Source organism: Dermacentor albipictus, chromosome 2 (assembly GCF_038994185.2).
Source record: "Dermacentor albipictus isolate Rhodes 1998 colony chromosome 2, USDA_Dalb.pri_finalv2, whole genome shotgun sequence".
NCBI lineage: Eukaryota > Metazoa > Arthropoda > Arachnida > Ixodida > Ixodidae > Dermacentor > Dermacentor albipictus.
Window position 1 is genome coordinate 132,035,012 of NC_091822.1, and position 18,449 is coordinate 132,053,460.

An 18,449-nucleotide genomic window follows, 5' to 3' on the forward strand; every position below is an offset into this window, starting at 1 on the left:
GGCTCTTTAGCCCCCTGGGATATCTATCAAGGAATCATCACAGTGAATTTCAGCTTCCTACGATGTCCTGGCATTTCTCCAGGCTTTTCCTCAGGCATATACATGAATCACCTAGTTAAACCTCAATAACTCTGGAACTAATAAACATATCTTCATTAAACTTTGCAGTTCCTCATAGTTCGGTGGTGTGAACATATCCTGAAAGTTTCATCTGGATATCTTAAAAAATAAGAAAGTTCGGTCTCCAGGGTAGCCTCCCCCCTTAAGCATAGTTCGGGTGTCCTCCTTGAACAAATCATTTGCAGTGCCTATGGAAAGGAATGTTAAAAACAAACGGAACAGCAATAAATATTCCACTTCGGAAGCGACATGGAGCTACCTTTTTGTCTGCAGTTTTCTCGGTGTCAGCATCTGAGTGCATCACTCTCCTATACGGTGCTTTGGCGGTGCGTGGTGGTGGAGTCTGTGGAAAATAGCGACAGTCCATGCCAAGAGCCAACAGCGACATTTTCGTGGATAGCTCACGTGGTGACAACTTATGAATTAATGGGTTGATGTGCAAAATGGAGAATTTTGGGGCTTTCACTATAACAACCTTTCAGAATAATGAATAATTTGCCGCTGTCCCATGAAGTTCATTATATCGAGATTTTACTGTATGGTGATCTGGACATCGCCGCTTCGTTTTGTTTGTACGCGAGCACCGCTATTGGTCTTTTGCATCGCACATTTCCAGTGCTCTGTTTGTGCGGGTGTGCAGTAAATTTGGGTGCGTACTATTTTCTTTGTACCCATGACAACTGATTGCATATTTGTTAGGGTCAATACAGTAATCTAAATAATTTAAGGGGGGACGCGGGTTTTAAATCGCGAAAAATGGCCAAAAAAATCGATTTTTTGAAAATCACATTTTCGGTTTCTATAACCCCTTTTCTATGTGATACCCAAATATCATCACTGTAAACCACTTAGAAGTGCTCTAAAAAATTCGTTTTATCAGCCAAGGTGGCGAAAAATCTCGCGGAAATCAAGAAAGAACAGCGTTTTTCACGCCACGATATCTCCGGAACGGCGCGACCGAGCGCCGCCATCTTGGTCTCGTTGGAAAGCGCATTTCTCCGTCTTCAAATTTGCCGCTTCAGCGATCTCCTCCATACAGAAACAAGCGCACAAAAAGCAAATGATTGAAGGTCGTGCCGGAGTCTGCGATTGGCCGCGCCTGCCACGTGACTCCAGCGCTGTTCGCCATTGGTCCAGCGCGGTTCGCCATTGGTCCGGCGCTCGCGTCGTCTGCTCGGCTCTTTGCACCTCGCGAGTTTGATGTCTCCACTCGCCGCAATCTCGACGTGTCAAACCGGGCGCTACGCGGACATCGCAGTAGCGTGGCCGATCCCTGCACTTGTGGACGTTTCAGACTCGCGGCTAAGCATTCCGAGCATCGGCGACGCGGACGTCGCAACCAACATTAACGCGCGGAATCCTCGGACATGCGGCTAAGCCTTTCTGCACTCGGTGTTTCGAATTCGTGACAAATACGTATCGCGCACGCAATCCTCGGAAACGCGGCTAAACATTTCGCGCATAGGGAGTCTCCGACTCGGCGATCATGCACATCGCGCGCGGACTTCTCGGACCGTCACCTAAACATTTTGTGCATCGGCGCCTCCGACTGCGCGAATAAGCGCATCGAGGGTCGACTCCTCGAGCCCGCGACTAGGCATTTCGCGCGTCGGCACCTCGGACTGCCCGAATAAGCGCATCAAGGGTCGACTCCTCGAGCCCGCGACTAGGCATTTCCCGCGTCGGCACCTCGGACTGCCCGAATAAGCGCGTCGAGGGTCGACTCCTCGAGCCCGCGACTAATTATTTCGCGCGTCGCCACCTTGAACTGCGCGACTAAGCACATCGCGCGTCGGCTCCTTGTATCTGCGGCTGTGCATTTCGGACATCGGCACTTCGGACTCGCAACCAAGCACATTGCGCGTTCACTCTATTATCATATTGTCACGATAGCTCGTAACAATATCTATCATACCACCCCTTCATAAAGAGAACCTCGTCGTGAGCTTTGTTCACTAGGCCCCTTGGGCTGGCACACACCTGGCTGCAGAAGTCATCGAGGCATCATACAAAAGTAAAATTCTGGAAAGCACCTAGTAGCTGCCTATCTATCACTGGCTTTCTGATCCTAAGTTCCACAGCCACTGTCAGGTGAAGATGACTTGGAAGGCTACTTACACGCAGAGCCTTCATTCAGTAACATGGTCAATTATACCAAATGCATAAATGCCTCACTGATTGTAATGGAGACTGCTATCAATCAGACAGCCTGCATGTACAACACTGGAACTATATTCATGCCCACACAGAGTTCTACACTTCGGTTTGAAACCCAGGCACCATGCTCTTTGTAGAGCATGGTGCCTAATAAAGTTTCTTGTGCTAATTCAGTGGCCAGTGTACTATTATTTTGAGAGTGTGCAGCACACATTTAGTATGGCCATTGTTACAAAACATAGAGCTTCAAAATGGTGCCATTAGTATTGCTGTAGATTCACTTCAGCAAAAGCTACATTTGTTTGAAACTTCAAATGCGTTTATTTCAGTTCTATGTTTTTGCACACTGTACTCCGCCTTACGGGTGTTTTTTCTGGGTTGTCTTTGGCCAAAAGTGACAAGGGTGGTATCATTTTATTCGTATTGAAATGATCTGGGGGGTGATGCTATTTTTATTACTCTTGCGCCGGCATGAAAATTACATTCAAGTATAGTACTCGCTGCTAATTAGAAAAAAATTTTCATAATAAATGCAAGATTGATTTCTTGCCCGCAAAATGCTTCCAAATGAATAAAAATAGCATCACCCCCTACAGTAGGTCTTTAGCAATGGTGCCATGCATTTAGTTTTTGATTTAGCAAGATGGAATCATCAAAAAGCCCCGTAACGAGTTTGACATTAATTTGACTTCAGACCTCAATATTTTTTGAACTGCTACACCTATCAAAAATCTAATTACAGATCTGAAATCAGCACGAAAAATTACCCCAGACAGTGGAGTTTATGAAAGATTCACCCAAAAATAAGAAAAAAAATTTTAAGACACACTTCCCCCCTTAATGTGGTCCCCCTTGTCCCTGTTGTCTGTGCAGGCCATGATGCAGATCCAACAGGGTATGGAACAGCTGCATCGTGTGGCCCCAACCATGTTCCCAGCTGGTGCCCCAGGTGCTGGCTTGGGTCCTGGTTTAGGTCCTGGCCTGGGTCTGGGCCTTGGCGCTGGCCTAGGTTCTGCAGTGCCGGGGACTACTACCTCAGCCAGTTCAACCACCACAAGTGGTGCGACAACCACTGGCCAGACGGCAGCAGGAACCACCACCTCTCCCACTGGTACAGCCACCACTACCACCACCAGCAGCACCACTGGAAACCAGCCCACCAGTGGGAGCACCCCGCAAGGCCTGGACCCTCTGAGCCAGCTCATGGCACGCATGATCACCTCTATGGCCACTGCACAGGCAGGCAACAATGTGAGTGTGAAGACACTGCCATAAATGCTAATACCATGGTCTTTGATATAGGCCAAGTTTTTAAGAAATAGACTGCGCAGAAAAGAATACAGTAGACCCTCGTTGATACATATTTGAAAAAAAAAAACTTCAGGAAACACCTACCATATTTACCCGCTTAATGATTGCACCCCTGAATTTTGTTGTCAAAATTCAATTTTTTTTATTTCCCGTGTAATGATCGCACCCCGAACTTGCCGCAGCGATATATCGTGTGCCAAGTCTAGCCAATAATGATCGCCCTTACCATCTGTCGAAGGCTACACGAACAACTCTTGAAGACAAACCAAGCAGTCTGCAGGCACCAAACATTCGTAAAGTAGATGCCCCATTTCATTTCTCACTTTCAGCACTTCCATGGCAAAAAGAAGTACTACCAAACTTGCCTTTATTATGGGTAGGTTTTATAAAGGTTGTGGTCAACAACAACAAAAATGGCGCCTTTCCAGTCTTCTCATCTGCACTCGTGGGCACGCAACAAATCGCGAGCGGCAACGATAGTGGCCACGTTTACAGTGATGCGTTAGAAGTGTACCCTATTCATACGCCGACGCTTGTAACACAGCTAAGATATTCGCCCACCCTTAGCGGAAACGTGCCGTACTAGGGTAGCAGTGAAGACAGATGCCGCAGTTTCCGCAGCATGCTGGTGATGTGTTTCTATGTCGCTGGCAGCTAAGCGCGCCCATCTGTTTCCGTCCCCTGAATGTAGACATGGCTACGTTATTGCCGCAAACTTGCCGATATTAACGCCATTATTCATTACTTATACAGAAGAAACTGTTTCAATGCAGATAATGTACTCACGAGAAGAAGAAAAAAATCGCGTTCGGCTTGCCCCGCTGGCTGCCATTTTGTTTTGGTGTCCTGCACTACGTACAGCGGCAGCCACCTATTTGTTGACCTGTTGTCATCCCGCAGTAAACGCAGGATAAAAAAATTTCTTTTCACTGGATATTTAACATGCGTAATGATCACACCCCTGAATTTGCATCAATTTTTTTGACAAAAAAGAGCGATCATTCTGCAAGTGGGGGAGTAGGATACCGGCCCATGCATTTATGGGACTTATCTGTCATGCTTCATTTCGGCGATGATTGAGCAGGGCTAGTTAAAGAGGACAAGAGCAGCAGCTCTAACAGTTGTGACTGTGCTGAAATTAGGAGGAACAAGAGCACAGATTTCCACAGTTAGCAGGGATTAGGGTAGTGACTTCAATATAGCAAGAAAATTTGTCATGACTTGTGTTTTAAGGATTTTGTTGTTCTGCCTTACTGGTTCAGATTTAGGGGGAGAGACCTTCTGATATTTGAAGTCTGCTTATACTTGGCAGCATGTGGTAGCTCAATTCAAACCAGGTTTTTCCATATTGCAAGCCATTGCCCTGGCACAACACAGCTGTTGTGTTCAGCTGCTCTGCAAAAAATTGCTGGTTTGGGTCTCAGCTAGGCCACATTTCAGTGACGAAAGGAGTTTCCCTGGGCCCAGGTTTCTGCAACCGAAGTGGTGAAATTCGTTCAGACACTTCACAGCAGTGACCGTCATGGTAAGGAGATAGCTTTAGGACACAGAAACCAATCATTTGATCAATCAACCTCACCGTGCAAGTTAGCACATACTTGAGTGAGCAGTAACTGATTTGAATTTTTCATGCGAATGCCTACACGACTGTATGTGTCAAGATGGCTGAGGTCCTGGTGCATCTATGTAGCGCCAATCTTTTGGAGTGTTATTTCACTGCTTGCTAATTTGATCTGGAACATGCTCAACATGGTTGGGTAGTTCATATGTCAGCAGGTGGCCCCTTCAGTGCTGTCCCGAAAATAATTACCTCACTCTACAATGCTTCTCTTCTGCTAGCTCTTGTCACGCAGCTTTCCATGATGCGGGGAAAAACCACTTCAGTGCAACCTTTCTACGCACTGAGCACCCTCCACGTAAACAGCCAACCTGTGACACAGCCTAGTTGTTCACTATTCCGATGAAGGGCTGTGTGCAAAGTCTCATAGGTGATGCATACGGTGTTCCAGGGGACTAAATAAGAGCTGTATAATATTTGTCGATAGTTCCGATTCATGCACCCTGCTAAACAAGGCTCACAGGGAGGTTCATTTCTGGTGGGGGATAGTACATGCAGCTTCTTTCTTTGCTGTGTAACCAACGTACTTCTCGCAATTTGTCTCATTCAGCAGCAGCCACCTGAGGAACGGTACCAGTCGCAGCTGGAGCAGCTAGTGTCCATGGGATTTGTCAACCGGGAGGCCAACCTCCAAGGTGGGCAATCATTCCACTCGTGTTCGTCCTAATTTTAAGGTGTCTCGGTTTCTAAACAAATGCCTACAGTTTCATATGTGTTTGTCAGCTATGTTTGTCACCGTCTTATCACTTGCCACGCTTCAGTGCAGCTCAAGATGCAAGCAGCTGCCCCAGCTGAAGCTTGTTAATCCTTATTGATAAGAGTTTGTAACAGCTGCTACTGCAGTAGCCCAAAACTCTGCTGCTTTCAAACACCCTACACGAAACATGGCAGGATGTACAGGACGCGTGCAGAACATACGCATTGATTACCTTGGGGCTTGGCCTGTCCAGCAGTTCGGACAGAATCAGCTGCTACCTGATTAACTGTGATAGATCAGCATTCTTTTCCTGGTTTTGGTTTCATGGAGGCATCAAGAATGTATCAAGCTGTCGTGCAGGAAGAGTCTGGAAAAGTGAATAGCGTTACTGTAAGGTGTCTAAAATTTCAATTAAGGCGAAAGCTTTAGGTGGCTCATGGGCAGAAAAATTGGCCTTCCGGCGCTAAGGCACCAAAATTCAGTGGCACCAAAATTGATGGTGCCACTGAATTAACACCAAGGGTTGTGGGTTTGGCCACCAAGCCCACAACCCTTGGTGTTAAGACAAATTTAACTGAGATCGAGGTAATTAAGGTGCTCGAATCAACCTCTGGTGGTAGTCTATTTCTCGACCTTTGATGATAGTTGAACGACAACCTTTGATGTTAAGGCGCAGTTAATTAAGATAGAATTAAGGCACTCAAACTCAGAATTGAAGTGCATGCGCCAGTAAGCCACCAATTTCTTTATAAGAAAGAGTGACGCCAAGGCGAAGAAGTGACAGGAGGGTGCTCAAATGCGACAATGTGAAGCAGACGCTTTCAAATGAGAATGTTAAAGTACAGTCGCCGACCGATTTTCCGGACTCCAAAAATTCGGACATGCCCGATTATTCGGTCAGCTTCGCGGCACCGCCATTCTCCCCATAGACCATAATGTATAACAACTGCCGAAAGTTCGGACGCCCTGCAATCCCTCGTCTGATTTTTCGGACACTTCTTGAGCCAACTCGATCGAGGGCATCATGCACCGACTCTGACCGCGGCGCATAGTTCGACTTGCTGAACGCCATTTTTGTTTTGAACGGAGCCTCCTTGCTGCCCCACGAAGTGGCGCTACTGGAAATCCCCGCTCATCATCATCGTTTCTGCTTGGTTCGATAGAGTGGTCGTACAGTAGTTCCGGTTTCAGCTTAGTAAGCCATGTCAAGACAATCGAGCAGCTGATTTCTTTCTTTCGCGCACGACGCTGCGAGCAGCACATTTTTCGTTTGTGCGACTGGTGTCGGCACGGTGGTGTTTGCGTTGTGTGCTCTGTCGAGGTTTCAGTAATCCAACGCGGCGTACGGAAATACCACGTCAAGTGTCTAATGGCGCCAGCAGTGCCCGCACAGACTGCGCTGGGGAATGCCGGCAAGCGGGTGCCGGGAGGCCTCAGATTTGTCGCCTTCCGATGTGCTCCCTACTGACGCGGAAAATATTCTGCCGAGACCTGCGCAGTGGTTGCATTGCGATTCCGGACACCGTCTAATTTGACAGTTTCACAAGTGCTGACACTGCTGTACTGACATGCGCAGAACTCGACGACGGCGAGATCGTCAGGTTTCTGCTGCTCCGCCGGACGATGACTCAGAGTCAGATGACGCACCATGTGCTACGCTGCCGTTGCATGCGGAGCGTGCACAAGCAGTGACTGTGCTTTCAGCCGCCTATAGTGACCGTACGACCCTCTCCAAGATTCAGGCTTATCTGATTGCGCGTAAACGGAACAGCGTGCAACGGCGCACTCACGATTTCTTCAAGCCTACTGCCGAGCCCGAATAAGTGCGTGGAAATAAAGGATATCATTTTTTTTTTCTTAATCTGCTTTTTCGGACACGTGTTTATTCGGACATTTCCGCAGTCCCCGTGAGGTCCGAATAAACGGTCGGCGACTGTAATTCAGTGAATGTCCCATCAGCGTGCAGGCTTTCACCGTCATCCTCTTTAGAGTATGCTAAAGTGACTGTCACTTCTTGTTACACTTAAGGGGGGAGGCTACCCTGGAGACCGAACTTTCTTATTTTTTAAGATATCTAAATGAAACTTTCAGGGTATGTTCACACCACCGTACTATGAGGAACTGCAAAGTTTTATGAAGATATGTTTATTAGTTCCAGAGTTATTTAGGTCTAACTAGGTGATTCATGTATATGCCTGAGGAAGAGCCTGGAGAAATGCCAGGACATCGTAGGAGGCTGAAATTCACTGTGATGATCCCTTGATAGATATCCCAGGGGGCTAAAGAGCCCTTTTCTTTAATTTCCCCTCCATAAAATTTTAAGACAACTTTGAATTTGATGTAGCCAGTAATGACCACATTCATCAAAAATTAATTGCTTATTATAAACTAACTGCACCAACTTTCAAAAAAAGAAGCCTGTTACCCCCTGGCAAAGTCACTCAGGAACAGAATAAAAAAAACGGCATACAAATCTGAAAAGCGGTTCTTGAGATATCGCCTTCCCCAGCACCACTACTAGCGAAAAAATACATTCCGAGAAAACAGGCCTTAAAGTTGAACACGTGTTTTTTTTTATTAGAAAGCTCCTGCGGAGCTTCTAATTAGCTCTTGCGGCTCCAGGCACACTCAGTGTGTCGGATTTTCGACTGGCGACAGCCGAAAGCACAGTTTCGCCGCTGAAAAGCGTCTACGCAGTCGGCACTCGCTGCGGAAGATAGGAAGTTCGATGCTCGTACAAGACGCATATCGCGCTCCCGTGCACCGAACATCTGCACTGTCTTGGGCTTTGCCGGCATCGCGTGCAGCGAAGAACAAGCGAAAAAAAAGAAAGCTGAGCAAATAATCTAAAAGATAGCGCTAGGCGATGAACAGCTCGAAAGCAGGTGAGCAAGGGACGCGAGCGCGCCATCACAGGGAGGAGCCGCCGCCGCCCGCGCAGCAGCCAATGGTAGGCGCGCTTTACCCCGCGGGATTTGAACGCGCTGCTCCGGCCAATCAGCGCTCCGCATCACATCGCGGGAAAACGCCAATAGCGCCTCAACCGCGCCAACGATGCCATTTTGCAAGGCGGCAAAATAGAGACAAAGAAACCACGGTCAAAACGACACCAAGATGGCGAGGGCAGGCCGCATGGTCCGGGAATGGCGCGCGCGCGAAGTTTGACTTCATTTCGGCATTTGTGCGTGTTTTTTGGGCTGCAGTGGCTTCAAAAGTAGTGTTATTTTCGGTACTTTACGGTTGAATTAGGTGCTGATAATTACAGAACAGGTAGTTTACGAGACATGCAACCCAAAAATATGGTTTTTCATAAATCGACTATCTCGCGATTTTTCGGTTTTCAAGGGCCACGTCCCCCCTTAAACCTTGATATAATGAACTTCAATACGTACAACGAAATGTGTAACTTTTCACGACTTCTTAACCGTAGAACACCATGTAATAAATATAGTGGTGTGTGAATACTTTAATATCCCAGAATCGAATAGTGAACGTCCCAATAATTTCATTCTCAAGTTGCATTTTTAAGATTTTTTGAATACTCAATATATTAGTTGTTGAGAGCCCTGCAGTCCCACATGTCGCGTGCGCTGCAAGGACCCTCATGCTCGATGCTGCCCATGTGAGCCGGGACAACATCTGTCAGTGCAAGGTTGGTGCGGATTGACAGGACTGATCGAAATGTGGGATAAGGACAGAAGGAACGGCAACAAAAGCAGCGCATACCGTATTTACGAGTCTAGGGCGGCCCCGATTTTTAAGCCGACCCCCAAATGTGCGAAGCCAGAAAGAATGTTAAAAATTACCTTGAATATAGGCCGAACAAAAAGGTGAGGACATCGTTCCCAAAATGAAAACAGCATTTATTTAATATGAACACGCCGAGCTCACTCTAGTCATCGCTGTTAGCCTCGGACGCTTGCGTACTTGCGCAAGCTCGCACCCACGCATGCGCAGACAGTGCGGCACGGCTTGTACGCGTTGAAACGCAGCGCGATCTCGGTGAACAGCTCCTCTGTTATTGTGTATTTATCTTCCTTATCGTTGTCATCTCGTTGCTACACATGCGAAAAGTGTCTCCCGTTGCCCCCTCCAATGACGGATGTTTTTCTCATCGATACTGAAGTCCCGTCTGGCTTGAACAAATGTTTGGCGATGGCTAGAACAACTCTGCGGCTAGCACAACTTTTCGTTTGAAAGTGGCAACATAGTGACATCGCCTGTTTGGTGCCATTACGATAATGCCACGCTGATACGACGCAGTTCAAAATGGCAACATTGCTCGTGTACTTCAGTTGGCTACTGGCGCAGCTAGTAGCAGCTGCGATATTGACTTTTCTAGTTGGCGCTAGATATGTGCCATATTTATCATTTTCAATTACAAACTGGCGTGTTCTTTAAAATCCTCGAATCTAAGCAGACTCTAGAGTTTGGTACACGATTAAGAAAAAAAAAACAATTGGCCTAGATTAATAAATACAATATTTCGTCAAATTCAAAGATCTCACTAATGAGCCACCTGTGCAAACATAGCGGCAAGTATTCCACGACGGCTTGCGGGCCGTTACCACATCAGCCAGTGGTGAACTTTCATTATGGCCCCGCTACTTCAGCCATTAGGCCTAATTGGCACTGCTTATCAGGTATTGGCAATTAAGTTAGTTTGGTGCTGAATCAGTGTTGATCTATTGAAAGCAGCCTATTCAATGTGATCAGCGTGCCTTCCTGTGGCTAATCGGTCCAATCTTCATACAGTCAGCGTCTGATTATTCGGACATTCTCATAATCCGGTCTCTTTCGCAGTGTCGTCAAGTGCCCCATAGAGGCAGTGTATGAAAATGTCTGAAATTTTGGACGCTCAAACCCTTTGCCCTCGATCTTTCAGACTTTTAACCCCTAGCCACATCCAAAGCGGCATCGATTGCCGCCATTTTGATTATCTCGCAACCTCGAACCCCTACTCTCGCATGCCGATCCGCTAGCTGTGGCCAGCCATAGCACCGCGGCCACTGTATTGTATTGAAACCTCAAACCTGTGCTCTCACATGCCAATCCATTGGCAGCCGTACCCAGCCATAGCTATGGCCATAGCCTTTTGTTTTTATTCACATATTTTTTGCTTAGCTTTGTTGATAGGTCGTGTGATCATGATGTGCTGCTGTGCGCTCTCTTCGATGTTCACTTTGAAGCTTCCCGCCGTTTGGTGTTGTGCTTTTCATCAAGCTTATTTGCTGGTGACAGCAATGGTGCCGACTACACCTTCATCTTCTTCGCCCATGGCTTTGAAGTGTGCAAATCTCTACTATAGGCTGACGATGGAAAAGAAAGCTGCCATCATCAAGCAAGTTGAAAGTGGCTAGTCACAAGCCGACATGGGCGAGGAGGTTGGTATTTCGAACTGTTTTGGGCTTCATGAAAATCAAGTTGAAAATCTTTGGAGGCACCAGAAAGTCAACCGGGGCTCAAAAAAAGAATGCAAGTCAGGGTGTTTACCCAAAGCTTGGCGAAGTGCTCCTTGTGTGGCTAAATACCATGATCGCAAAGCGAATTCCAGTCTCGGGTTATGTCTTAATAAAAGGCAGAGGCTTTTGCGCTTCAATTTAATGTTGAGGACTTCGTGTTCAGCGATTAGTGGCTCAGAAATGTGAAGAATTGCGATGACCTGAAGTCCAAGGAGATGTGCGGGAAAAGCGGCACTGTCGATCACTCAGCTGTCACACAAGACAGCTGTTGCAGCAGTTCGCACCTGATAACATTTTCAGCTGTGATGAAACTGGATTATTCGACAAAATTTTTCCAGTGAAAATGCTTAATTTACTGGTGACCCCTGCCATGGCGGCAAACACAGCAAAGAGGGACTGACTGTCCTTATCGGCAGCAACATGTCGGGCAGCGAGAAGCTTCCAAAGCTTGTCATAGGGAAATCAAAGAATCCAAGGTGTTTTGAGGGGGCAACCCTACCTGTTCAGTACGAGGCCAACAAGAAGGCCTGGATAATACAGCAGTTATTTGAAGTGTACATTTGCAAGTTGGACAGAAGGTTCGAACAGCAGAATCAAAAAGTTCTGCTGTTTGTGGACAGCGGTGCAGCGCATGGCCGCATCAAAGACCTAAAGGCTATACAGGAGGAATTTATGCCGAACACCACATCGATCCTGCAGCCAATGGACCATGGTGTGATCTGCAACACGTGCTCAACCGCATGTTGTCCTGAGACAGCGGCCAAAGTTACACTGTTGGCTTTAGGTCTGCTGTCGGCATGCTTGCAAGCTTGTGTAAGACGGTTACAGAAGAGATGCTTCGGGACTGCTTTCACCACGCTGGCTTCGCACTCGGCACCGAAATGGCTGACTCGCCTGGAGAGAATGACAGAGTGTGTGATCAATCTCCTTCCATGGACTGTGTGTTCGACAACCTGCACGCTGCTGGCGTTTCGATTATAGCCAGGATAACCTTTGAAGGATTCGTTGACACCAACAAAGACCTTAAACTCGGTGCTGAGTTAACTGATGATGTAAACGTCCGTCAACTGACGGTAGATTGGAACGACTCCAACGCCAAGAATGAAGTGCCAGCGCCTGCACATCCGACGACCTCCGAGTCGACACGAGTACTTATCATGCTGTCATCACTATACAGCGGTGATATGACCCTGGCTGAAATTAAAAGCAAACATAATTGCGTGTAAGCGGAAGACCATGCATAAGAGGATCCACAATGTTTTCGCGCTGCAAAGCAGTAACAGTCAGCGTTGACCCAGTTCAAGATGGCGCCGGTGACATTGATGATACCTGCTGTCGAATTTTTATTTTTATATTTATAAACGGCTCTTTTGAGAGCCACCTCAGTGATGTATTGCCAAAGTTGCGAAAGTCACATACTCCGTCCTTCACCCTCTCCATCCGAAAAATACCTATAAAATGGTGCTTTTTGCATGTGTTTGATCTTTTTGGACATTTTCGAGGGCCCTTGGGAATTCGAAAAATCGGTCGTTGACTTACTTGCTTCTGTGCTTTCCACACGCACTGCTTTTGTTGTTGCCTGTGTTCGTGTAGTGCTAATTGTTTCAATCGATGTCATCAACCTGGTCAAACCTTGTACCGATAGAGATCACACGCTGTGTGAACGCTGCGTGCGTCAATGAACCAACTGCAGCTGGGTCATTGACCACAGGTACCAATATTTGAAAAATATAATTACTCGCATGTTCACTGTTGGATTCAAAATTGAATACAGTAATACCTCATTAACTCGAACTCACATATATAAAAAAAATCGGCTAAGTCTAAATTTCCCACGGCACCGAGCCATTTCCCATATGTGCCATGTATTTACTACCCTTTATCTCAAAGTATTTTTGGGCCAAATTACAGATATCTCGAAGTCTTGTCTGAGACCTAAACAAAAACTCCGCCGCCGGAAAGTTAAACGAGCTTCGTGCGAGTCTGCCGCGCCTACCCCAAAGCAGACGTTTTCCCCGAATGTCAAGTCGGAACTTAGCGGCATAACTTTATCAAGCAACCATACGGCACGTCATGCGACGGGAAAGACATGCGCAGAGGCAGGCCCCGCAAAGTAGTACGCTTGACACAGTTAGTTTTGTTTGTGTTGTGCAGTGCACGTGATTTACCATTGGAGGTATGATTTCAGTATTGATTTTATTCTACTCAACATAGTACAAAAGTGCCCGTGCAGCATGCGTCCGGTGCAACATGTTCGCATAGCGCGTACTCATGAATGCTCATGTCGCTTTCTGCAGCACTGTTCCCTGCAAGTCCGTGCTGCGAATGGTGCCACAGAAAGTGAAATGAGCACTTGCCAGTTAGCGCTATGCAGGCAGGCCATACTCGGTGAATTTACTGCTGCCGAAATCGCTGGGACACCTACAGAGGGGATGGCGAAGATGGTGACAACGAGAGACCTCGGAGGTGTCAGCCGAAGCAAGAAACATGCTTCACTTGCTGCGGAATGAGGTTGAGTGCAGCGGCGAGAGCGATTGTCTCATGCGATGTGTGAAACAGCTCGAGGACGCCGTTCTTGGTCCGAGTGCTACTGCGTAGCAGACCAATGTTACGCAGTTTTTGTGCACTGAATAAAATGGCAGTGCAGAAAAACGGAGCTGGTTGATATCTCTGGTATTCTTTTATTTTTTCATTGAAACCTTTATGAAGAGCCAGTTTAGAAGCTCTTGTTGAAAAGTTAGTCAGTAGTGGTGAATCTTTTAGAACTAGACTTTTCACTGCAATTTCTGCAACTTTGCTTATCTCTCAAAATCCGCTTATCTTGATTTTTTTTCCGCTTTTTACTACTTCGAGTTAGCTAGGTATTGCTGTATTCCAAGTATTCGCACACCTCTACCTAATATTATTGATATATCAAACTTTTTCGCCATCCCCTTTGAGTTTGATATGTCCGTGACAGACCGTAGTACCTTATTACGAAGTCTCGATTAGGTCATCTCTTACAGCCTGCGACTTGCTTTGGGACATTAAACCTTGTAATTTGATATTTATTTGATTCACGCTGTTATAAAATATTTATTTGTGCTGTGATGATATCTATTTGAATCACGCTTAAGTGTTCGGTTCAAACTTGAAACATGGAGAAACGTAAACCACATACGTTACCTTGCTGATTTACGTACCCGAGAAGCGACCTACAAGACAAGACATACGGAGAATTGGGTAGTGCCAACCCCTCGAATAAATTCCGGTAGAGAATGCCTACAGTTCACTCTTCCTTCCCTCTTAAATGCTTATGTACATAATAATTTTGATCTTTTCAGTGCGTCAAACAGTGCTTTGCGTACTTTGTATGTTGCCATGTAGGTTCTGTTTTTCTTTGTGGTGAATATTGTCGAAATATTGTATAATTTTGTTATGTTTTCTTTTGTATTTGTTCATTATGTATGAGTGTTATTAGACTGCAATTACCTTTGTTTTAAAAGCCTTGCTGTGAAGCCACTGCCAAGCGAAAGGGGGTTGCGTCTTTGTCAAGCTGTTTCTGACAGCTTTTCCTGCACCTCCGCTATCTGTATTTGTACAAGGCAGAAATAAAGAATTTGAATTTGAATCTTGTGTATTCTGGAGTGAAATTGTGTAATATTCCTGATGGCTTCTTCTTTCATCTGCTGCAGCCCTGATTGCCACGTTTGGAGATGTCAATGCGGCAGTGGAGAGGTTGCTGCAGTCACAGTGAAGCAACTTCAGCAGCTGCTGCGGGAAGAGGACGAAGTGTGCTGTGGGTGTTGTGAAGGATGGGGACAAGGGCCCTGGGAGATGTGGGAGGGGAGAGCAAGCAAGCGTGGGAGCGAAAGTGGGGGAGAGCTAGCTTTGCAGCAAAGCAGCAGCTGTCTGTGTGGGAGTGTTTGAGCCAATGAGGAGATGATGAGAGGGGGGGAGGGACCCCACGGAGTGTCCTTTTTTTTTTCTCATTCATTTGACTCAGGGGGGTTGCACATGCACCTCTCTCTCACTCTCTCTCCTCATTTTGTATACATATATATAAATAACTGTTCGCACGTCCAATGTCTGCCACTCAACGAGAAGAGGACCAGTGTGGTTACGGTGGGCGTGCAGGTGTTGCGCATGTTGCGATATCAGCCAGGCGCGCCCCCTTTTCCACTGCTTGAATATTTTTTTTTTCCATTGGGCGGCGAAGAGAGGAAACGAAAATTAAAGGAGGCAAATAGAGGACAACGCTGACTTGCACGCACTTTTGGCATGTTTCTCATGCCGCATTTAGAGATTGCCGACGGGTGCGTGTGTAGGTGTGAGTGTGTACAATAAGTTTCCTTCTTTTTTCTTTGTTTCTTTTGTTGTTTTGCTTTTGTTTGTTTGTGCGCTCTTCTTTGACAACTTGAAAATGTTTTCATGGAAAACAAACCACTGCTGATGTCGGAGGGCATAGCTTGATCCTCCGTCAAAGTGTTTTCTTTCTTTGTTTTGTCTCTTGTTCTAGAATGTTCATGTGAAATGACTGGGCAGGCCGAATGGCAATGTTTTCGAAATAGAAAGAATTAAATTACTTTCCATTATAGTGGTCTCTTGTCTTGTCGGTGACAGTCTCTTGCAGGGGTGCATTGTAAGGCCAATGCTCTGCAACTGATTCGGAAATCGCAGCACACAGTTGTGTGGTTGCACTAGACACTTTTCATTTCGCAGGCTTTCTATTGAATGCAGAAAGGCTTTTATTTAATGTGTATCAAGCTGCAGACAGCTGAATTAAATAGTGTTGAGAATACCCTGGCGTTCCCACCAGTGACATATTTACTTTGAATATTAATGCTGTCGTGCCTCATAAAGAAGTTGAATCGGGCACAAAAGCACCTTCATTATACAGTCGCCGAACAATTTTCCAGACCTCATGGGGACTAAAAAATAGTCCCAAAAATCTTTCACACCCCCCCCCCCCCCGCAAAAAAAAAAAAATTTATTAGGCTTAGAGCGGTTTAAATAAATCTCTAATAATGCCTTGCCTCTTACTACGCTTGGAGGCAATCAGACTTGCTTGGATTTGTGCAAGAGTGACGTCTCCATATACGGTTTGACAAGAGTGTTGCTGCGTTGGCGATCTCCATTACTGGAGATCGCCATGGAGATTGAAAGAACGAACCAGGTTTCTTCACACCACTTGGCTCTTGCGAAGGCACTTGAGGTGGCGCACACAAATGCGAAGCCGCACAAACACACACAAAGATGCAACATCGTCTCCTGGACACACCCGCTCTGTAGACACACCACGTGCAAAATGCAACCGAAACTTATACCATTGTCAGATGGTCACTTAGGATCGCGACTGACCCCAATCGGGATCAAAATTCTAGACCGCGATTGGCTTCTTTCCGCAGATTGAACAAAGAAGCCAATTGCAAGCAGGAAATGCGATGCAGATTGGGCTCGATTGCAATCAAAAGAGCGCAGTGGGTTACCTGTATTGGATGCGACATCTCAGAGACACACCTGCTCTTAGTAACAGGGTGTCTACCAACCGGGAAAACCGGGAGTTCTCAGGGATTTTGAATAGGCTGGAGATACTCAGGGAATTTGTGCTTCTATCAGGCAAAATTAGCTGTAATTTTATTGAAAGGGAATGAAATGCGCGTTAATGCTGGCTGGAGTAACAGGAATCGTAACGAATCTACTTTGATGCTGTGTCGTCGGCTGGAGGAGTTGCCAGTGTACAGTCAACGACCGACTTTTCGGATGCTCGATAATTTGGACAGCTTCGCGGCACCACCACGTACCCCATAGAGTCAATGTATGAGAACGTCTGAAATTTCGGACGCAAGAACCCTTCGCCGTCCGATTTTTCGGACATTTTGTTGTGACCGCAGGTCCGAAATGGCATTAAACAAAGCTACCACCGCCGCCATTTTGATTACCTCGCCGCCTCGAACGGCGCTCTCGCACGCATGTCCTCTTGCAGCCGTAGGTGCCACCACCACGGCAGCGCTAGGTCCAGGTGCTTCGACGCTCGCTATTAAGCTTCTTGCCATTCGGTGCCGTGTTTTTCATTGGAAGAATTCGCCGCTGTCTGCAATGCGACTCCCCCTTTGTGGTCCTCGCTATTAGCTTCGAAGCTCGGAAAGCATGGCACGGTGCGTAATGCCAGTTTTTGAAAGTTAGCTTCGCCTTAGTACAGTAATGTTACGTGGTGAAGCATACGCGAAAGTATTATTGTGAAGCATAACAAGCGTGGGAAGGGACAATTGTCACAGGACCCAGTATGTATTCTTAAATTATACACGCGTGAACTCGCTATCTCTAGTCGCAGTACGAGCATCAGTAGGCCTAATAAGTGTACTGGCAGGCATTCGTAGCTTTTTCGTATGTGCTTGTGGCGATTTGAGCCCTTAAGGGCAGTGAAAGACGGGTTAATTTTGTCGAACTGTCCGATTTTTCGGATGTTTTCGCGGCCACTAGGAAGTACTAAAAATCGCACGTTGACTGTTTAACCTGTACAACTGACCAAGAGGATGGTTCAAATGGTTCGTGAAGCGAACGTGCGTCGGAAGGAAGACGAGAACAGAAAGGACCTACGCATTGAGGAATGAGCGGGAAATAAAGCGTGCTGCCGCCATTTTGAAGGAGCTTGAGCTCAAAAAACTGTTGGCTAATGCCGATATGCAGATGTCCCTCATCCAAACCAATATAAACTTTCGAACAGCGAAACGCAACACTGAGACGTTGTGCGCGGGAAGAAAGTATGTCTGGACACTTGAGGGTGACTGAACAGGTGTTGAGAGAAAATCTCACTTGTGGCAAAGTTCGGACATCGTACCAATGAGCTTTTCATCAATTGATAGAAATAGCTCATATTCGAAAATATTCGCTTCTGTAGGCATCTCCTTTTTATTCGTAATTGAGAACGTTCGACTCGATTCAAGATAGGTTTCACCATTTTTTTTTCGAAGGTACTTGCTGAGCATTTCGCTAGCCCCCTCCCCTTTCTGTTTTCTTATTGAATAATATTTTACTCATAAAAACTGGATTAAGTAGCTTTTTTAACATGCTTACTAGAGAGTGACACCATCGGGCGACACGC

General features: G+C 46.4%; 1 protein-coding gene across 2 annotated transcripts in view; it reads left to right on the forward strand.

Moving 5' to 3' along the window:
• Ubqn (ubiquilin) overlaps nucleotides 1-15,939 on the forward strand; it is a 56,155-nt gene extending 40,216 nt beyond the window's left edge. The window contains exons 11-13 of one of the 2 annotated variants that reach the window (XM_065445063.1): nucleotides 3,151-3,528; nucleotides 5,757-5,841; nucleotides 15,040-15,939. In XM_065445063.1, coding sequence (XP_065301135.1) covers nucleotides 3,151-3,528; nucleotides 5,757-5,841; nucleotides 15,040-15,101 — 525 coding nt within the window. In that variant the 3' untranslated portion in view covers nucleotides 15,102-15,939. The remainder of the gene's footprint in view (nucleotides 1-3,150; nucleotides 3,529-5,756; nucleotides 5,842-15,039) is intronic. The other variant, XM_065445064.1, reaches the window with a different exon arrangement.
• Nucleotides 15,940-18,449: the final 2,510 nt, after the last annotated feature.